The following is a 19,686-nucleotide window of genomic DNA, read 5'->3' on the forward strand; positions in this document are numbered from 1 at the left end:
TTTATCATTAGCCTTGACACAGAGAGCCCCCTTATTGTCAGAATCAATCTCTGCTCCTTAAGGGTATTTTTGGTGTGTGCGTACGTGTGTAAATGTGAGGATGTCACTGACACTATGTGAGAGAGGAAATGGGTTGGGGGCAGGCCTGGGTGATAGTCTGGCTGTCATGCTGTGTCTATCAGGCTCTGAGGGGTCTGGAACTTGTCCCAGTGACTTTTCACTGGTTATAGTCTACTCAACTTCCATGTCTGATGCGTGATAGTGCTGTGATTTACTACATGGATTGTGTTACACAGGGTGTGTGTGTGCAGGGATGAATTTAATGATAAGTCCCAGGCATAGGCCATTTTGAGGCATTGCCGTTGTCTGTTTAACACAATCAAGCCTTCTTAACGGGCCTGGATCCACGAGGGGGCAAAAGGGGGCTTGTGCCCCCTCAGTTTTAGTTGTCCCTGTATAAGAATAGCAATAAAGTTCACATGATTGAGTGACAAATTTGCGCAAAATCTTTCTCCGCTGCGCTGTGTCATGACAGTAAACAGAGTGCTGGCTCTATGGAGTGGCAAAGCCGAGCATAGACCTCCCCCCAGTTTTGTTTCCCCATAAACAAAATAAATAGTATATGAATTAACCTGCCCGGTTTTGCCAATGTAGCTCTGCCAGTAACGCAGACTATATGACGGGTGTGCACTCATGATCTGAGGGGTGAGGGAGGGGGGTGGTGGTGTAATAATGTAATATTTAGTAGTTAAAATGCATTCTGATTGGGCAATTAACTTGTTTAGGAAGCTCATGGGATCTCAGGGCAGGGTTTTGTCTGACAGAGAAGGGAAATGTTGCTCACTTTTGCAGACAGCTACAGCTGATAATAGGCTAGCTAATGGTTACTAGTTCAGTTAGGTTTTGGTAGTGGCGCGCTGAACAATTATAGCTAGTTGGCTAAGCTTTGATCAGCCAGAAAATAGGTGGGCACCGCCAAGAGCAAAAACAACCGAGGACCACCATGTCAAGAGCGATGCCAAGCTCAGCGACCAGCCCCAACCACTGAGGTTGAGGAGCCTAGCATCAAATGTATTAACCGCCCATCCCCCACTCCGCCTGCTAACCAACAAGATCGAAAAGAGCCAGGGCATAGCACCAGCAGCATGAGGGTAACATCACAGCAAGCACCTGCACCTCTGTTACCCAACACACCAGCACCTTACAACCTGCTACCTAACCAGTGGAAGCAGAGTTTATTGCAAAGTGAAATTGCAACCACAGCCAGCAACAAATGGATCCCACACAGTGTTCTTCAGAGAGACAACGTATTCCCCCTCTACACTGCTGCTACTCTTATTATCTATGCATGGTCACTTTAATAACTCTACCTACATGTACATAATACCTCATTTATCTCGACTAACCAGTTGTTTTACTGTTGCCCTTTAATTATTTGTTACTTTAAAAAAAAATTTTTATTAAAACTATTGTTTATGGGCTTGTAAGTCAGCATTTCACTGTAAGGTCTACACCCGTTGTAGTCGGTGCATGTGACAAAGCCATTCGGACACAGTGCAGTGCTAGTGGCACTGACAATACAAGAAATGACACGTGGATACAGTTCATGGGATAAGCAACATTTCATAAAGTTCAGAGTAATGCGTGGGGGGGGGGGGGGGGTGAATTGATCAGTTCATAGACCTTAGTCAAAACCTTTTGAATAGCCTGACTGTGCTGCTGTGTTTGTGTGCCAGTTGGCTCCAACAGCATGCCTTCTCTCCCCAGTACCCCTATTAATTCTTATTATATCCAGGCAGCGTGATGAAAAGGCCTTATTCTGAGCTAAACCACAAACATGAACAGACTTGGTTAACAGCAAAGAATACTATGTGTATGGAGACCAGATTAAAAGACTGAGGAAGACTGTCGAAGTAACAAACATTTATTACTAGAACAGGGGGAAGGAAAAAGGACAGGTCAAGGGCAGGTCACCACGTTATGCTACACTCTAAAAAGAAAAGGTTCCTGGAGTATCCTTCAGGGGTTCTTCAAATTGAAACTGTGGGTGACAAAGCAGAATATAAAAAAAACAACAAATGAGGTAAACTCCCAGCAGAATCCCAAGTCCCATGTGTATATCCTCTGGCGTGTTGACATTAATGTGTTGATGTTATCCATAGGCAGAATGAATTTTTTAAAGTGCATGGTGATCAAACATGTTTCCTGTTATATTCATCACAGGTGTAGGGAGGGTGAAGTCTGTGAATCCCAAAAAAATAGTTATTACATAGATGATTAACAAAACATGCACACAACAGTGTTCATACCTTGGTTTGTTGGTAAATGTGAATTTAAAAAACTGTTTTGATAATGGTTTTCATACACTTACCTTGTCCATAAGGAGGCCTATGGGATATTCATTGAAGAGGGATGCTAAATGTGATCTGCATGACATACCAATACCAATTGACATACAGTGCCTTGCGAAAGTATTCGGCCCCCTTGAACTTTGCGACCTTTTGCCAGATTTCAGGCTTCAAACATAAAGATATAAAATATAGAATATTCTCCCACCTCAGCTGTAGATCTCTGCAGTTCATCCAGAGTGATCATGGGCCTCTTGGCTGCATCTCTGATCAGTCTTCTCCTTGTATGAGCTGAAAGTTTAGAGGGACGGCCAGGTCTTGGTAGATTTGCAGTGGTCTGATACTCCTTCCATTTCAATATTATCGCTTGCACAGTGCTCCTTGGGATGTTTAAAGCTTGGGTAATCTTTTTGTATCCAAATCCGGCTTTAAACTTCTTCACAACAGTATCTCGGACCTGCCTGGTGTGTTCCTTGTTCTTCATGATGCTCTCTGTGCTTTTAACGGACCTCTGAGACTATCACAGTGCAGGTGCATTTATACGGAGACTTGATTACACACAGGTGGATTGTATTTATCATCATTAGTCATTTAGGTCTAGATTGGATTATTCAGAGATCCTCACTGAACTTCTGGAGAGAGTTTGCTGCACTGAAAGTAAAGGGGCTGAATAATTTTGCACGCCCAATTTTTCTGTTTTTGATTTGTTAAAAAAGTTTGAAATATCCAATAAATGTCGTTCCACTTCATGATTGTGTCCCACTTGTTGTTGATTCTTCACAAAGAAATACAGTTTTATATCTTTATGTTTGAAGCCTGAAATGTGGCAAAAGGTCGCAAAGTTCAAGGGGGCCGAATACTTTCGCAAGGCACTGTACCTTTGAATGTCTCATCTGTATACCTACAGACACAAAACGTTTCAGTTCAGTCATCTGCACCCAATACAGCTAGCCTTCAACATGTTCTTATAGCCTACATTTTCTTAACTCTTTGTTTATTGATATCCATTGAATTGTGTCCATTTTCTGTTTTAGAAAGATTTGCAGAAATATGAAAAGATAGACGGTATGATCATAAAACAATATCAATTGATATATCAAATGATATAGATCATACAAGGGACAAACCTTACCTTAAATTGAGTTGATCTTTACATTTTTCATTTTAGTGACCTGTCTTTTCAAATTCAAATCCCAATGTTTCTGTTGGGCAGTTCGGTTCCTGCAAGAACCCCCATCAACTAAGGAGGTTCCTCAATGAACCCCAAATCCTATAGGGTTCTTGGAAGAACCTTTTGGGGGCAATTTTCAGTGCCAAGAACCCTAAGGTTCTTCAAATAACTTTTGAGGTTCTTAGAAGAACCCTTGTTGAACCCCTCATTTTTTTAGAGTGTATGTAGTTAAAACCTCTCGTTCTCTCAAACAGAATTAGTGAACATAAAAGTTCAATCAGGAGAAACGACAGGGATTATCCAGTCGCAGTACATTTTAATGACCTAAAACATGACATTTCTACCTTTTTATACATTTATTTTTTAGATTTTGTGGCATAGAGAAAGTTAAGATGTCAGACAAGGGAGGTGATAGAAATAATACTCTGAGCAAAAGAGAGTTTTGGGATTTTGATTTTTTAGACATTATTTCCTAAAGGTCTTAATGATGAAATGGCCATGCATGTTATGTTGTAAATGTGAATATGAATTATGCCCTGTTTTTGTCTTGCCCATTGATTTATGAAAACTTGCTTGGTAGGCCGATGTCCTCATTGTGGTTTTACAGACGTGTTTAATACGTTTTATGTACACACTTTACGAGAATATTTATTAAATGTATATTGTTATATTTGGTAGCACTTACTTGTTTTCCCTCGACTCCAAACCCCATTCGGAACGGATGTGTGTGTGGCTACATAAGTGTAAAAAAACAAAACATGTAATCACAAAAGCTCTGACCAAGGCTGTGAGGCCGATGCGTAAAGCTTGTTAAAGAGCAGTGTTACTATCAAGAACAGTGTTACTATCAAGAACAGTGTTACTATCAAGAACAGTGTTACTATCAAGAACAGTGTTACTATCAAGAGCAGTGTTACTATCAAGAACAGTGTTACTATCAAGAACAGTGTTACTATCAAGAACAGTGTTACTATCAAGAACAGTGTTACTATCAAGAACAGTGTTACTATCAAGAACAGTGTTACTATCAAGAGCAGTGTTACTATCAAGAACAGTGTGCGGGTTTCTTCTTTTTTCTCATTTTACTCATTAAGATTAAAATTCCTTTTGCAAGAGACCTGGCCAAAATAGCAGCACACTCAGTTTCAAACATTTACAACATAAAACACAATTGCACTCATGCCTGTGAGTCTAGGCGATATTTGTCATTAGTTTGCTTGACAATATACCGTATGTACACAGGTAAAATGGGAGCTGTGTCCGTATAACCTTTTATAAGTAAAAATGTACCAATGACTTAGTCTCCAAAGATCTAAAGAAGGCCAGCTCACTCTCATATAGAGGGTACAGTGATGGGTGAGAGTTTTGGAGATTCATTTATGTTGAGCGCTTCAGTTTGTAACAAACCTCAGCGCCCCATGGTACACAGTGTCCAGCATACAAAATGACGCTACAGGTGCATACATGTACAATGTGTTGCCATAGTCAATGACAGGCAAGAAGGAAACAAGTATCTTTCTCACTTTACCGATGGTGGTCATCTGGTAAACTGGTGACGTAATCAAATGAGCGGCAGACTTGATCTGGCACAGCAGCGGGAGACGTTATGAGATGTAGGTTCGTCGGTTACCAGGTCTGTACACAGCAGATAGATGTTATAGCAAGAGAAGGAACGGCTTTCTACTGTGATAAATACCTATTGGCAGTCTATCGGCAGTCAGATTCTTGGTGTGTTTCATGCTTAAAGTTAGTAATTTCCACTTTAAAATGTCACACTTAATATGCACTAAGGAAAGACGTGTTGACAAAATGTCCATTAATTATAATCCACACAACAATTCATATTTCCTGTTGCTGCAGGATTTTTCCCCCTACAGGCGGCAGGTAGCCTAGCTGTTAAGAGCGTTGAGCCAGTAACCGAAAGGTCTCTGGTTTGAATCCCAGAGTCGACTTGGTTAAACATCTGTCTATGTACCCTTGAGCAAGGCACTTAACCGCAGTCGCTCTGGATAAGATGACACGTGTGAAACTGTCTCAAATTAGATACTGCATCTGCACATGCGGTGTGCCTGTCTCATTTAAGGAGCCCAGTGATTTGGATTTTTTGGGTATGTAAAACTGTTGGTATGTGAGGGGCTTTTTTGCAAAAAGAATTGCACCAGGCATCGGAATTCAGTTCACAGTTGTGAACGTACGCATGTATCCCTTCAGTACCGTGCGGGCTATTATGTGGAATGAAGCTCCGCTGTGGGGCCTAAACACAATTCCCAGTCAAGCTCCCCGCCTCCACCACAAGCCCTACAAGAGCTTAGACACACCTGTAAGGTTGTCAAACGTTTGCTTGCCAACAGCACTCAGCACCTCTGAACAGAGTGTCGGCAGTCAGTCTCTTTTGTGTTCACACAGCAAAGACCTTGAAGTCATCAGCCACTCAGCCCTGTTACATATACTCCAAACCGGAAGGTGGCGGTGGCGTTGTTTGGCAATGCATTTCCATGTATGGTGCTTTATGGTCTCGTCAGTGTCAGCTAGCTAGCAGGCTGCGGTAATGTTGCTATTGTTGTAGAAAGCCCTTGTTGATACTAACCAGATTGCCACGGGTTAGCTGACGACGCCACGAAGACGATGTGCACACTTCAGTTGGGTAGAAGTCTGCGTGTTGCGATTCTGAATGGCCAGATACAGTGTAGCTAGCGACTATGACAAGAAGCTGCCATTTCGGGAACAGTAGGTGGCTCGTTTCAGCTAGTTTTTTAAAATCTCGTTCTTGATGCCATGTCTTGATTTGACTGAGGTCAAAATTCACTATAGCTGACCAACAACTGTAACAATGCATCTGAGGGACAACAAGTGCCCATTGTGCAAATGTATTTGTTTTCAATAAACATTGGAGAAGAAATATAGTTTAAATGTTGTCCACAACCTAAGCCAAACCCATCTGTTCTGCCCCATAGTTGGTGTTGTAGCTGAATAACCAACATGTCTATATAACTAGCTAGCAGGATGACGTTAGAAATAATTTAATTCACTCTCCAAAATCGCATACAGCCCAGCCCATAGATAATGTTAGCCACCTAGCAACATTTTTTATCTAAATGGTTAGCATGATATGCTAGCTAGCTGTTGTGCTAGCTAGGTAAAGTAAAGACACTGCATTGACTCTCAGCAGCCAGCTACAGGAGCTGCTTCATGAAAACAAATCTAATTGTGATCTAATTATGTTACTCGTTACAGTGGCTAGATTTTGTTCTTGCAAGATAATGAACGACCTCTTACTGTGATAAGCACCTATAGGCAGTCATATTCTCTGTGTGTTTCATGCTTAAGATTTCCAAAATCCCAGCTCTGCTCTGCCGTCCCTGTTTGATCTTGGTTCACTGTGAACATGTGTAATTTCCATGATAAAGGACCCATGAGCATCAAAGCAAACTTTATTTGTCACATGCGCCGAATACAACAAGTAGACCTTATTGTGAAATTTCATAGACACATTTTTGAATCATTTCCATCCTAAAAATGTGTCATAAGTAATAATGGCTTTGATTTCTGGTCAAACAGATGGAAAAGGAGACTTAGAAAACATCTACCAGAAAAAGTATTAAAAGGTATTAGAAATGCATCAAAGCAAAATAAATGTTTTGCCTTCTGTAAGTTTAAGAAACATTGCCTTGTAAATCCTTTTGTCAAAAACCCAGTGCCTTCGGAAAGTATTCAGGCCCCTTGACTTTTTCCACATTTTGTTACTTTTCAGCCTTATTCTAAAATTGATTAAATTGATTTTCCTCATCAATCTTCACACAATACCCCATAACGACAAAGCAAAAACGGGTTTTTATGAGTAAAAATATATAAATAAATTACTGAAATATCACATTTACATAAGTATTCATACCCTATACTAAGTACTTTGTTGAAACACCTTTGGCAGCGATTACAAACTTCAGTCTTCTACGGAGATGTTCGACCGGGTTCAAGTCCGGGCTCTGGCTGGGCAACTCAAGGACATTGAAACTTATCCCGAAGCCACTCCTGCTTGGCTGTGTGCTTAGGGTCGTTGTCCTTTTGGCTCTGGAGCAGGTTTTCATCAAGGATCTCTGCACTTTGCTCCGTTCATTTTTGCCTCGATCCTGACTAGTCTCCCAGACCCTGCAGCTGAAGGCCTAATTTGGTGGAGTGCTGCAGAGATGGTTGTCCTTCTGGAAGTTTCTCTCATCGCCACAGAGAAACTCTGGAGCTCTGTCAGAGTGACCATCAGGTTCTTGGTCACCTCCCTGACCAAGGCCCTTCTCCTCCGATTGCTCAGTTTGGTCGGAGGCCAGCTCTAGGAAGAGTCTTGGTGGTTCCAAACTTCTTCCATTTAAGAATGATGGAGGATACTGTGTTTTTGGGGACCTTCAATACTGCAGAAATGTGTTGGTACCCTTCCCCAGATCTGTGCCTCGACACAATTCTGTCTCAGAGCTCTATGGACAATTCCTTCAACCTCATGGCTTGGTTTTTGCTCTGACTTGCACCGTCAACTGTGGTACCTTTTATATAGACAGGTGTGTGCCTTTCCAAATCATGTCCAATCAATTGAATTTACCACAGGTGGACTCCAATTAAATTGTAGAAACATCTCCAGGATGGTTAATGGAAACATGATGGACCTGTTCTCAATTTCAAGTCTCATAGCATAGAATCTGCATACTTATGTAAATAAGGTATTTCTGTTGTTTAAAAAAATGTATGTATAAAAAAAATCCACAAACCTGTTTTCACTTTGTCATTATGGGGTATTGTGTGTATATTGCTGAGGAGATTGTTTTAATTAATCCATCTAAGGATAAGGCTGTAACTTAAGAAAATGTAGAAGAAGTCAAGGGGTATGAATACTTTCCGAAGGCACTGCCTTTAAGATATTTTCAAATGTTCCTCCCATATAAGGAATTGTTCCCAGAAGTCACAAGTAAAGGTAGACTTATCAATTATTTTGTGTTTTTACTGATATCAATTTCTGTTTATGAATGACTTAGTAAAGTGATTAAAACTTGTAATTCTGTTACTAAATCGGTAACAGAATTACCTAAAGTCTCTAACAGAATTGCTGCAATTGAATTGGCTACAATGGGAAATCATAGTAGTCACAAACCACAGTTAGGTCACGGGCTACTGTCCACCCTTCCTCTGGTATACTGTTATGTTCAGCTCATAACTCTTTTCTTTGCAGTCATCTTGTGGTAAACGCTAGTATGAAAACAGTCTGGACAACCTCTTTCTCTCTCTCTCTCTCTTTCCAGCTACTGTTACTTCTCCCAGGTGTTACTGATACCTAGCCATGAGCCCCCTCTCTTTCCATTTACTGTAGCCAGGATCCACACCCACTTAGCACTGACCAACACTGGATGTCAATGGATGTTGAAAAGTAGTTGAAATTTGATCAGTCCACTCACTCACGCCTTGATTTCAATGTCCCCAGGTGTAATTTTTTGGGTTGGTCCGGACCAGCCTTGATTTCAACGTCTACAGATGTTTCACAAGTTTGGACCTCCAAAGTACAGCACAGTACAGTGAGACACAGTAGAGTAGAGTATAGTTCAGTACAATATAGTAGAGTACAGAAAAGTAGAGTATAGTTCAGCAAGGACAGTAGAGCACACTGGCGTAGAGAACAGTATAATGTACTATACTGTAAGCTATTGTGCTGTACTGTGCTGTACTGTGATGTCCAAACTTGTGAAACATAGACAACTATGATTGGTTTCAGATTTGGTCCGGACCAACCAAATTTGGTCTTGTTTGGGTGCGGAGCTCATTAGAATAATAACGTGTAGAATGTGTGTAGAATAAAACCCATATATGAAAAGGATGATATTTCTACCTGGGTCGTTCCATGAAAAGGATGATATTTCTACCTGGGTCGTTCCATGAAAAGGATGATATTTCTACCTGGGTCGTTCCATGAAAAGGATGATATTTCTACCTGGGTCGTTCCATGAAAAGGATGATATTTCTACCTGGGTCGTTCCATGAAAAGGATGATATTTCTACCTGGGTCGTTCCATGAAAAGGATTATATTTCTACCTGGGTCGTTCCATGAAAATGATGATATTTCTACCTGGGTCGTTCCATGAAAAGGATGATATTTCTACCTGGGTCGTTCCATGAAAAGGACGATATTTCTACCTGGGTCGTTCCATGAAAAGGATGATATTTCTACCTGGGTCGTTCCATGAAAAGGATGATATTTCTACCTGGGTCGTTCCATGAAAAGGATGATATTTCTACCTGGGTCGTTCCATGAAAAGGATGATATTTCTACCTGGGTCGTTCCATGAAAAGGATGATATTTCTACCTGGGTCGTTCCATGAAAAGGATGATATTTCTACCTGGGTCGTTCCATGAAAAGAGTGCTTTTTGTTTCCCTTTGATATTTGAAGTAGATGTTGTGCACCAATATTGAATGTAAATGCCTGTTATATTACATTAAGTGCCCTTTTAATATAGACCACATGGAGAAATCAATAAATCAGATTTTTTTATATATGAATAACGGCACTTTGACATGTCCCTCCATCAACCCTTTGTCACTTCTAGGAAGATTTGAACTCACTAAATCTCCAAATATCTCCAAGCTTCACCATCATAGTAAACCGCTAGTTATTTTATAGAATTACCTAAAGTCTCTAACAGAATTGCTGCAATTGAATTGGCTACAATGGGAAATCATAGTAGTCACAAACCACAGTTAGGTCACGGGCTACTGTCCACCCTTCCTCTGGTATACTGTTATGTTCAGCTCATAACTCTTTTCTTTGCAGTCATCTTGTGGTAAACGCTAGTATGAAAACAGTCTGGACAACCTCTCTCTCTCTCTCTCTCTTTCCAGCTACTGTTACTTCTCCCAGGTGTTACTGATACCTAGCCATGAGCCCCCTCTCTTTCCATTTACTGTAGCCAGGATCCACACCCACTTAGCACTGACCAACACTGGATGTCAATGGATGTTGAAAAGTAGTTGAAATTTGATCAGTCCACTCACTCACGCCTTGATTTCAATGTCCCCAGGTGTAATTTTTTGGGTTGGTCCGGACCAGCCTTGATTTCAACGTCTACAGATGTTTCACAAGTTTGGACCTCCAAAGTACAGCACAGTACAGTGAGACACAGTAGAGTAGAGTATAGTTCAGTACAATATAGTAGAGTACAGAAAAGTAGAGTATAGTTCAGCAAGGACAGTAGAGCACACTGGCGTAGAGAACAGTATAATGTACTATACTGTAAGCTATTGTGCTGTACTGTGCTGTACTGTGATGTCCAAACTTGTGAAACATAGACAACTATGATTGGTTTCAGATTTGGTCCGGACCAACCAAATTTGGTCTTGTTTGGGTGCGGAGCTCATTAGAATAATAACGTGTAGAATGTGTGTAGAATAAAACCCATATATGCAAAGGATGATATTGCATATTTCTACCTGGGTCGTTCCATGAAAAGGATGATATTTCTACCTGGGTCGTTCCATGAAAAGGATGATATTTCTACCTGGGTCGTTCCATGAAAAGGATGATATTTCTACCTGGGTCGTTCCATGAAAAGGATGATATTTCTACCTGGGTCGTTCCATGAAAAGGATGATATTTCTACCTGGGTCGTTCCATGAAAAGGATGATATTTCTACCTGGGTCGTTCCATGAAAAGGATGATATTTCTACCTGGGTCGTTCCATGAAAAGGATGATATTTCTACCTGGGTCGTTCCATGAAAAGGATGATATTTCTACCTGGGTCGTTCCATGAAAAGGATGATATTTCTACCTGGGTCGTTCCATGAAAAGGATGATATTTCTACCTGGGTCGTTCCATGAAAAGGATGATATTTCTACCTGGGTCGTTCCATGAAAAGAGTGCTTTTTGTTTCCCTTTGATATTTGAAGTAGATGTTGTGCACCAATATTGAATGTAAATGCCTGTTATATTACATTAAGTGCCCTTTTAATATAGACCACATGGAGAAATCAATAAATCAGATTTTTTTATATATGAATAACGGCACTTTGACATGTCCCTCCATCAACCCTTTGTCACTTCTAGGAAGATTTGAACTCACTAAATCTCCAAATATCTCCAAGCTTCACCATCATAGTAAACCGCTAGTTATTTTGTTGCTTTGACAGTCATTTCTGAACATTATTATTGATTAGTGATTCATTTAAGTGTGTCCCTCCATTTTGAGGTCAACCCTTTTACGTGAACTGAACTCTCGTTTGAATATGGTGAAACCATCAACCCTGTTACTCATAGATAGACAGGCTAGAAACGTTTTAACAATTCCATTTTCTGGGTGAAGCTTGCATGCAATTGCCACTCCCTGTTGCACACAACGAGCTTCCATTCCCCCTGTCACAATGGGATTTATGGCTGACTTAATAAGAAACCTGTTACGGTCAACCCTGTTATTTTATTTGGCACTTAATAGTTACTTACAATAGTCATACATTTTTTATTTAACCTGTTGGAATGGGAAAATGTGCTCATTATGGCAGAATGTGTTACGGTTTTCTTCCGTTGAAGGAGAGGAGGACCAAAATGCAGCGTGGTTAGAGTTCAACATGTTTAATAAAGACAATAAACACTATTAAATACAAAACAACAAATGTGAAAAACAGTCCTATCTGGTGCATAGACACAAAGACAGAAGACAACCACCCACAAAACCCAACACAAAACAGGCTGCCTAAATATGGTTCCCAATCAGAGACAATGACTAACACCTGCCTCTGATTGAGAACCATATCAGGCCAAACATAGAAATGGGAAAACTAGACACACAACATAGAATGCCCACTCAGCTCACGTCCTGACCAACACTAAAACAAAGAAAACACAAAAGAACTATGGTCAGAACGTGACAGTACCCCGCCTCCCCCAAGGTGCGGACTCCGGCCGCAAAACCTGAACCTATAGGGGAGGGTCTGGGTGGGCATCTGTCCGCGGTGGCGGCTCTGGCGCACCATAGTCTTTGTCCGCTTTAGTCTCCTCCTAGGAACGGCGACCCTCGCCACCGATCTAGGATTGGCAACCCTACTAAAGGGCCCCACTGGACTAAACAAACTCCTCCGGACTGAGGGGCAGCTCCGGACTGAGGGGTAGCTCAGGACTGATGGGCAGCTCAGGACTGAGGGGTAGCTCAGGACTGATGGGCAGCTCAGGACTGATGGGCAGCTCAGGACTGATGGGCAGCTCAGGACTGAGAGGTAGCTCAGAACTGAGAGATAGCTCAGGCTGGTTGACGGCTCTGGCAGCTTCTGGCTGACTGACGGCTCTGACAGATCCTGGCTGAATGGCGGCTCTGGCAGATCCTGGCTGAATGGCGGCTCTGGCGGATCCTTGCTGAATGGCGGCTCTGGCGGATCCTGGCGGCTCTGGCGGCACTGGCGGCTCCTGGCTGACTGGCGGCTCTGGCGGCTCCTTGCAGACTGGCGGCTCCTTGCAGACTGCCGGCTGTGGCGGCTCCTTGCAGACTGGCGGCTGTGGCGGCTCAGGACAGACGGGAGACTCTAGCAGCTCTGGACAGACGGGAGACTCTAGCAGCTCTGTACAGGCAGGAGACTCTAGCAGCTCTGGACAGGCTTGAGACTTTAGCAGCTCTGGACAGGTGGAAGACTCTAGCAGCTCAGGACAGACGGGAGACTCTAGCAGCTCTGGACAGACGGGAGACTCTAGCAGCTCTGGACAGGCAGGAGACTCTAGCAGCTCTGGACAGGCTTGAGACTTTAGCAGCTCTGGACAGGTGGAAGACTCTAGCAGCTCTGGACAGGCGGGAGACTCTAGCAGCTCTGGACAGGCTTGAGACACTAGCAGCTCTGGACAGGCAGGAGATTCTAGCAGCTCTGGACAGGCGGAAGGCTCTGGCAGCGCTGGAAAGACGGGAGCACCCTTAGGGATGAGACGGAGAGACAGCCTGGTGCGGGGGGCTGCTACCGGAGGGCTGGTGCGTGGAGGTGGTACTGGATAGACTGGACCGTGCAGGCGCACTGGAGCTCTTGAGCACCGAGCCTGCCCACCCTTACCTGGTTGAATGCTCCCAGTCGCCCTGCCAGTGCGGCGAGGTGGAATAGCCTAGGAATAGTTCTACACAAATTGATTTCATTATTTATTTACTAACTAAATAAATATAACACAGAATACACAAACGCACGAGACAAAAGTCCCTAGTGGACTGACAAGATATGACGGCTTGTTACAGAATGGAGAGGGGGTGGGGAAAGAGAGATACAGTGGCTTGTGAAAGTATTCACCCCTTGGCATTTTTCCTATTTTGTTGCCTTACAACCTGGAATTAAAATAGATTTTTGGGGGGTTTGTATCATTTGATTTACACAACATGCCTACCACTTTGAAGATGCAAAATATTTTTCTTGTGAAATAAACAAGAAATAAGACAAGTTGAGCGTGCATAACTATTCACCCCCCCCCCCAAAATCACTACTTTGTAGAACCCCCTTTTGCAGCAATTACAGCTGCAAGTCTATTGGGGTGTCTCTATAAGCTTGGGACATCTAGCCACTGGGATTTGTGCCCATTCTTCAAGGCAAAACTGCTCCAGCTCCTTCAAGTTGGATGGTTTCTGCTGGTGTACTGCAATATTTAAGTCATACCACAGATTCTCAATTGGATTGAGGTCTGGGCTTTGACTAGGCCATTCCAATACGTTTAAATGTTTCACCTTAAACCACTCAAGTGTTGCTTTAGCAGTATGCTTAATGTCAATGTCCTGCTGGAATGTGAACCTCCGTCCCATTCTCAAATCTCTGGAAGACTGAAACAGGTTTCCCTCAAGAATTTCCTGTGTTTAGCACCATCCATCATTCCTTCAATTCTGACCAGTTACCCAGTCCTTGCTGATGAAAAACATCCACACTGCAGTATGCTTAGGGTCATTGGGGTCATTGTCCTGCTGGAATGTGAACCTCCGTCCCATTCTCAAATCTCTGGAAGACTGAAACAGGTTTCCCTCAAGAATTTCCTGTATTTAGCACCATCCATCATTCCTTCAATTTTGACCAGTTACCCAGTCCTTGCTGATGAAAAACATCCACGCTGCAGTATGCTTAGGGTCATTGGGGTCATTGTCCTGCTGGAATGTGAACCTCCGTCCCATTCTCAAATCTCTGGAAGACTGAAACAGGTTTCCCCCAAGAATTTCCTGTATTTAGCGCCATCCATCATTCCTTCAATTCTGACCAGTTACCCAGTCCTTGCTGATGAAAAACATCCACACTGCATGATGCCACCACCAGATGGAGGTGTTGGGTTAGCACCATTTTCCTTGATGGCCAAAAAGCTACATTTGAGTCTCATCTGACCAGAGTACCTTCTTCCATATGTTTGGGGAGTGCCTTTTGGCGAATGTGCAATGGTCATGAAAACTAAGGTCTCGTTAGAAAACTAAAATCATTCCTATCTTAACAAAAATAGTTTTATCGTTTTTCGTATTTCCTACACAACGTAAAGGATGTAAACCTGACATGTGAAAGCTCTTCAAATTACAGTATTTTGGTTATACAGTTTTTAATAACGTCACAAAATGAAAAGCAATATGACATGATTATTCTTTAGCTCCTCACTGACCATTCGTAGCATTCATATCTTAAACTATTGTTCCAATATTCACTTTTTTGGAAGTTATGGTTTCGTCCTCCAGGAAACTTTTGCCGCCATTGCTTTGGTTGATACTGAAGAGCAGGAGTGGGTTCTCTGCTGCAGAAGATTTACGATTGGCGTGAGGTGTCATAAAACCGCCCCAGCCCCTCCTGTCCTCTCCTGTGGGAGAGAGAGGGGTCTGGCTATATGTCAGCCATTTGCCAAGCTGATCTGAGGCCTTGGATCCTCGATCAGGAGAGTCTTTACACTTTTTGAAACTTTTAAATCAATGGTTTTTATTTGGCATACATTTTAAAGTAAAAATATCTGGAATTGCCCAGCTCCGCTACAGGGCCTATGTAATGTAATGTGATGTGACTGGGCATACAGCTCCTCTGTGGGAACCTGTGTGTGTGTGTGTGTGTGTGTGTGTGTGTGTGTGTGTGTGTGTGTGTGTGTGTGTGTGTGTGTGTGTGTGTGTGTGTGTGTGTGTGTGTGTGTGTGTGTGGACGATGAGAACTAACAGGGTGTTTGAACTCTGTCCTCAGTGGGCATGTAATTACCCTCTCTGATGGGCAGGGTCATATGATCTAGCTGCACTGTGGGGCCTACAGCTGCACTGTGGGGCCTATACAGTATGTCTCCTCCCAGCTCCACTGTGGAGCCTTGACATTTGATCTCTCTTCATGTGAAGTGTAAGTTATGTGGCAATGTTAATAGGGCCCTTGAGATTTGAGGGATCATACCCTGCTTCTCTACGAGACCCTGATACGCGATCTCTTACCCCCTGAGATACAGTTAAACGCACTGTAGCATCTCCATGGGGAATATGCCCACCGTGTGTGGTACGGTATATGTTTACCATTGTACATCTCCACACACATTGATAAAGTTCTCTCTGTCCTCTTCCCGACAGTCACATGGACCAAGTAGACAACAAGACTGAATATGTCAAGGTAAGACTGCTTTTATTCCTCCTACACTATGTCTTTCTGTTAGTTTGTAGGCCGGTTCTGCTAGCATCATGGTTCCTACTCAGAAGGCCCAGAAATGGCTTCAGCATCTGTGAAAAGGAAGGGACTGAGAGTTAAAAACCCATCTGAGCAAGGGTAACCATTTAGCATCAGTGTAAGTTGGTCTTTCTAGAGTTGGTCTTTTCCAGTTGATCTCCTCACCCTGCTTTGGCTTTGTAGTGAGGTTTAAGGGGACCTATAGTTGAGCTCCAGTGTTTGTAATTGAATTAGGATCAGTAGCACAAAGAGGCTCTGCCACCCCCCCCCCCCCCCCCCCCCCCCGCTCCGCTCTGCTACAGTCGAATGGCTGCCTGATGAATGATGTTTGTTTCCATGGGCAACTGAGCAGGAAGCAGGATCTTGGCCAAAGGCCTTGTTTCTAAACAGTACCTACCTACACATCCCAAACTCTCCAAACCTTCTCTTGTTTTGCATTTTTTTACTTCTTTTTTTAAAATATATTATATTTTTATACTCTGTTTTAGAGTAAGTGACTTCACAAACCATAATGTAGTACTCTGCAGAATTCAGACTTGAGGGTCTTAAAAAAAAAGAAGCAATTTTCTCTAGTTATATTGGATTTGCATTTTAATGTGGTCTTTGAAATGTAATTGTAGTTGATTACATTCCTGCTCTTCTGCGATTATGCCCATTTCAGCAGTCTCTCTCAGCGTTTTAGCCTAATTCATTCTGCCATTTAGGAAATGTAATCCAAAGTCAACAGCGCTGCTTCAGCACTTCTGGGTCCCAGTGTGCTGGGTGTAGTTCAGGACCAGGCCACTAGATGACACTGTAAGCCTGGTTTCTGGGTTGAATCCCATCCACAAAAGTGCTCAGTTCTGACTGAAGACTTGGGATCCATTGTCTGTTTTTCGTTGGAACTCAAAAAGAACTGGTGTCAGAAGCAAGTACTAACACTGACCCATATATCCATCTGGTGTAAAACAGTCTCTATCGCTCTCTGTGCAGTGATACCTCTCCCCTTCCAGTTTCCTCACCCACCCATACTCACCCTCCTCCCCTCTCCTCTCCTCCTCTCCACTTCCCCTCCTCTGAGCCTCTCCTCTCTCGTTCTCCTCCTCTCTCACCCTCCTCCCCTCTGATGCCCCGTGTTGCCGTCCCTCGTTTTCTCAACTTCTCTCTGAAACATTTATGACACTTATGTTTAAGTAAACACTTGACCTGAATGTTCAATGTTATGGTACAGATCTCTCAGGCGGAAGAGGACTGCCAGGCCCGGCCTGAACTGGACTGGGCTGGCCTGGACTCGACTAGACTGGACCGGCCCGGCCTGGACTGTGTAAGTTTTACACTGGGTGGAAGCACAGTGCTTTATTCAATCAATCAATACGTTAATGGGAATGAAATCAGCAATCTGCTTTTATTTTTTTAAAGTGGTGGAGCTGCCATTTGGCTGAAAAAACAGATTGTGGTTTTTAAATATCATTCTTCATATGCTGGAAGAAGCTCAACTTGGTTCAGCTTTTTATCCTGGAAACGTGGACATGAATCCAGACTGAATATGGCCTGTAGTGTATATATGGATATATAAAGTGTAGTTAGTTCTAAAGTATAGAGTATAGTTCTAAAGTATAGAGTATAGTTCTAAAGTATAGAGTATAGTTCTAAAGTATAGAGTATAGTTCTAAAGTATAGAGTATAGTTCTAAAGTATAGAGTATAGTTCTAAAGTATAGAGTATAGTTCTAAAGTATAGAGTATAGTTCTAAAGTATAGAGTATAGTTCTAAAGTATAGAGTATAGTTCTAAAGTATAGAGTATAGTTCTAAAGTATAGAGTATAGTTCTAAAGTATAGAGTATAGTTCTAAAGTATAGAGTATAGTTCTAAAGTATAGAGTATAGTTCTAAAGTATAGAGTATAGTTCTAAAGTATAGAGTATAGTTATAAAGTATAGTTCTTTTTTTGAACAGTGTTTATTTAACTAGGCAAGCCAGTTAAGAACAAATTCTTATTTACAGTGACGGCCTACACCGGCCAAACCCGGACAACGCTGGGCCAATTGTGCACTGCCCTATGGGACTCCCAATCACAATTGGTTGGGATACAGCCTGGATTTGAACCAGGGTATCTGGAGGGATGCCTCTTGCACTGAGATGCAGTGCATTAGATCGCTGTGCCACTCGGGAGCCCAAGTGGTGTAGGGTACATGTGAATATGGCCTAGATGTATGTCTGTGAGTGTGCGTTGTAGCACAAAATCCTAGAGAGTTCCTCTGACACTGTATCTTTTGTAGGTTTGTATGGGCATAATGGGTCTGGAGGGAGAGGTTGGGCTGCTTTATATGCAGTTAATTAACATATGTCTGGCACAAGACACACTGGTGGTTTAATGAAGCCTCATCAGTGTGTGTGTGTGTCGTCTGTGTGTGTGTGTGCCCGCCTGCATACGGAGTGGGCGCACATGCTTCTTGGGAGAGTGTGTGCCTCATGCATGGTGTGTGTGTGTGCTAGAGAGGGGGGGGGGGCTCAGCTGCAGTGGTGGTATAGGGGGTGGGGTTCTAGTTGTTTCCAGTTCACACTCCATAGTTTCTCTCTGGTATTACTGCCGGTGATGGTGTGTGTGTGTGTGTGTGTGTGTGTGTGCTAGAGGGGGGGAGAGGGGGGGGGGAGGGGGGGGGCTCAGCTACAGTGGTGGTATAGGGGGTGGGGTTCTAGTTGTTTCCAGTTCACACTCCATAGTTTCTCTCTGGTATTACTGCCGGTGATGGTGTGTGTGTGTGTGTGTGTGTGCTAGAGGGGGGGGGGGGGGGGGGGCTCAGCTACAGTGGTGGTATAGGGGGTGGGGTTCTAGTTGTTTCCAGTTCACACTCCATAGTTTCTCTCTGGTATTACTGCCGGTGATGGTGTGTGTGTGTGTGTGCTAGAGGGGGGGGGGGGGGGGGGGGGGCTCAGCTACAGTGGTGGTATAGGGGGTGGGGTTCTAGTTGTTTCCAGTTCACACTCCATAGTTTCTCTCTGGTATTACTGCCGGTGATGGTGTGTGTGTGTGTGTGCTAGAGGGGGGGGGGGGGGGCTCAGCTACAGTGGTGGTATAGGGGGTGGGGTTCTAGTTGTTTCCAGTTCACACTCCATAGTTTCTCTCTGGTATTACTGCCGGTGATGGTGTGTGTGTGTGTGCTAGAGGGGGGGGGGTGGGCTCAGCTACAGTGGTGGTATAGGGGGTGGGGTTCTAGTTGTTTCCAGTTCACACTCCATAGTTTCTCTCTGGTATTACTGCCGGTGATGGTGTGTGTGTGTGTGTGTGCTAGAGGGGGGGGGGGGGGGGGGGGCTCAGCTACAGTGGTGGTATAGGGGGTGGGGTTCTAGTTGTTTCCAGTTCACACTCCATAGTTTCTCTCTGGTATTACTGCCGGTGATGGTGTGTGTGTGTGTGTGTGCTAGAGGGGGGGGGGGGGGGGGGGGGGCTCAGCTACAGTGGTGGTATAGGGGGTGGGGTTCTAGTTGTTTCCAGTTCACACTCCATAGTTTCTCTCTGGTATTACTGCCGGTGATGGTGTGTGTGTGTGT

The 19,686-nt window shown here is 43.3% G+C and overlaps 1 protein-coding gene across 2 annotated transcripts in view; it reads left to right on the plus strand.

Moving 5' to 3' along the window:
• LOC109868632 (SH2 domain-containing protein 3C) overlaps positions 1–19,686 on the plus strand; it is a 124,871-nt gene that overhangs the window by 32,427 nt on the left and 72,758 nt on the right. For both annotated transcript variants that reach the window (XM_031802934.1, XM_020458330.2), the window contains 2 exons: positions 16,062–16,101; positions 17,366–17,458. In XM_031802934.1, the coding sequence (XP_031658794.1) occupies positions 16,062–16,101; positions 17,366–17,458 (133 nt within the window). The remainder of the gene's footprint in view (positions 1–16,061; positions 16,102–17,365; positions 17,459–19,686) is intronic.

Source organism: Oncorhynchus kisutch, linkage group LG23, assembly GCF_002021735.2.
Source record: "Oncorhynchus kisutch isolate 150728-3 linkage group LG23, Okis_V2, whole genome shotgun sequence".
NCBI lineage: Eukaryota > Metazoa > Chordata > Actinopteri > Salmoniformes > Salmonidae > Oncorhynchus > Oncorhynchus kisutch.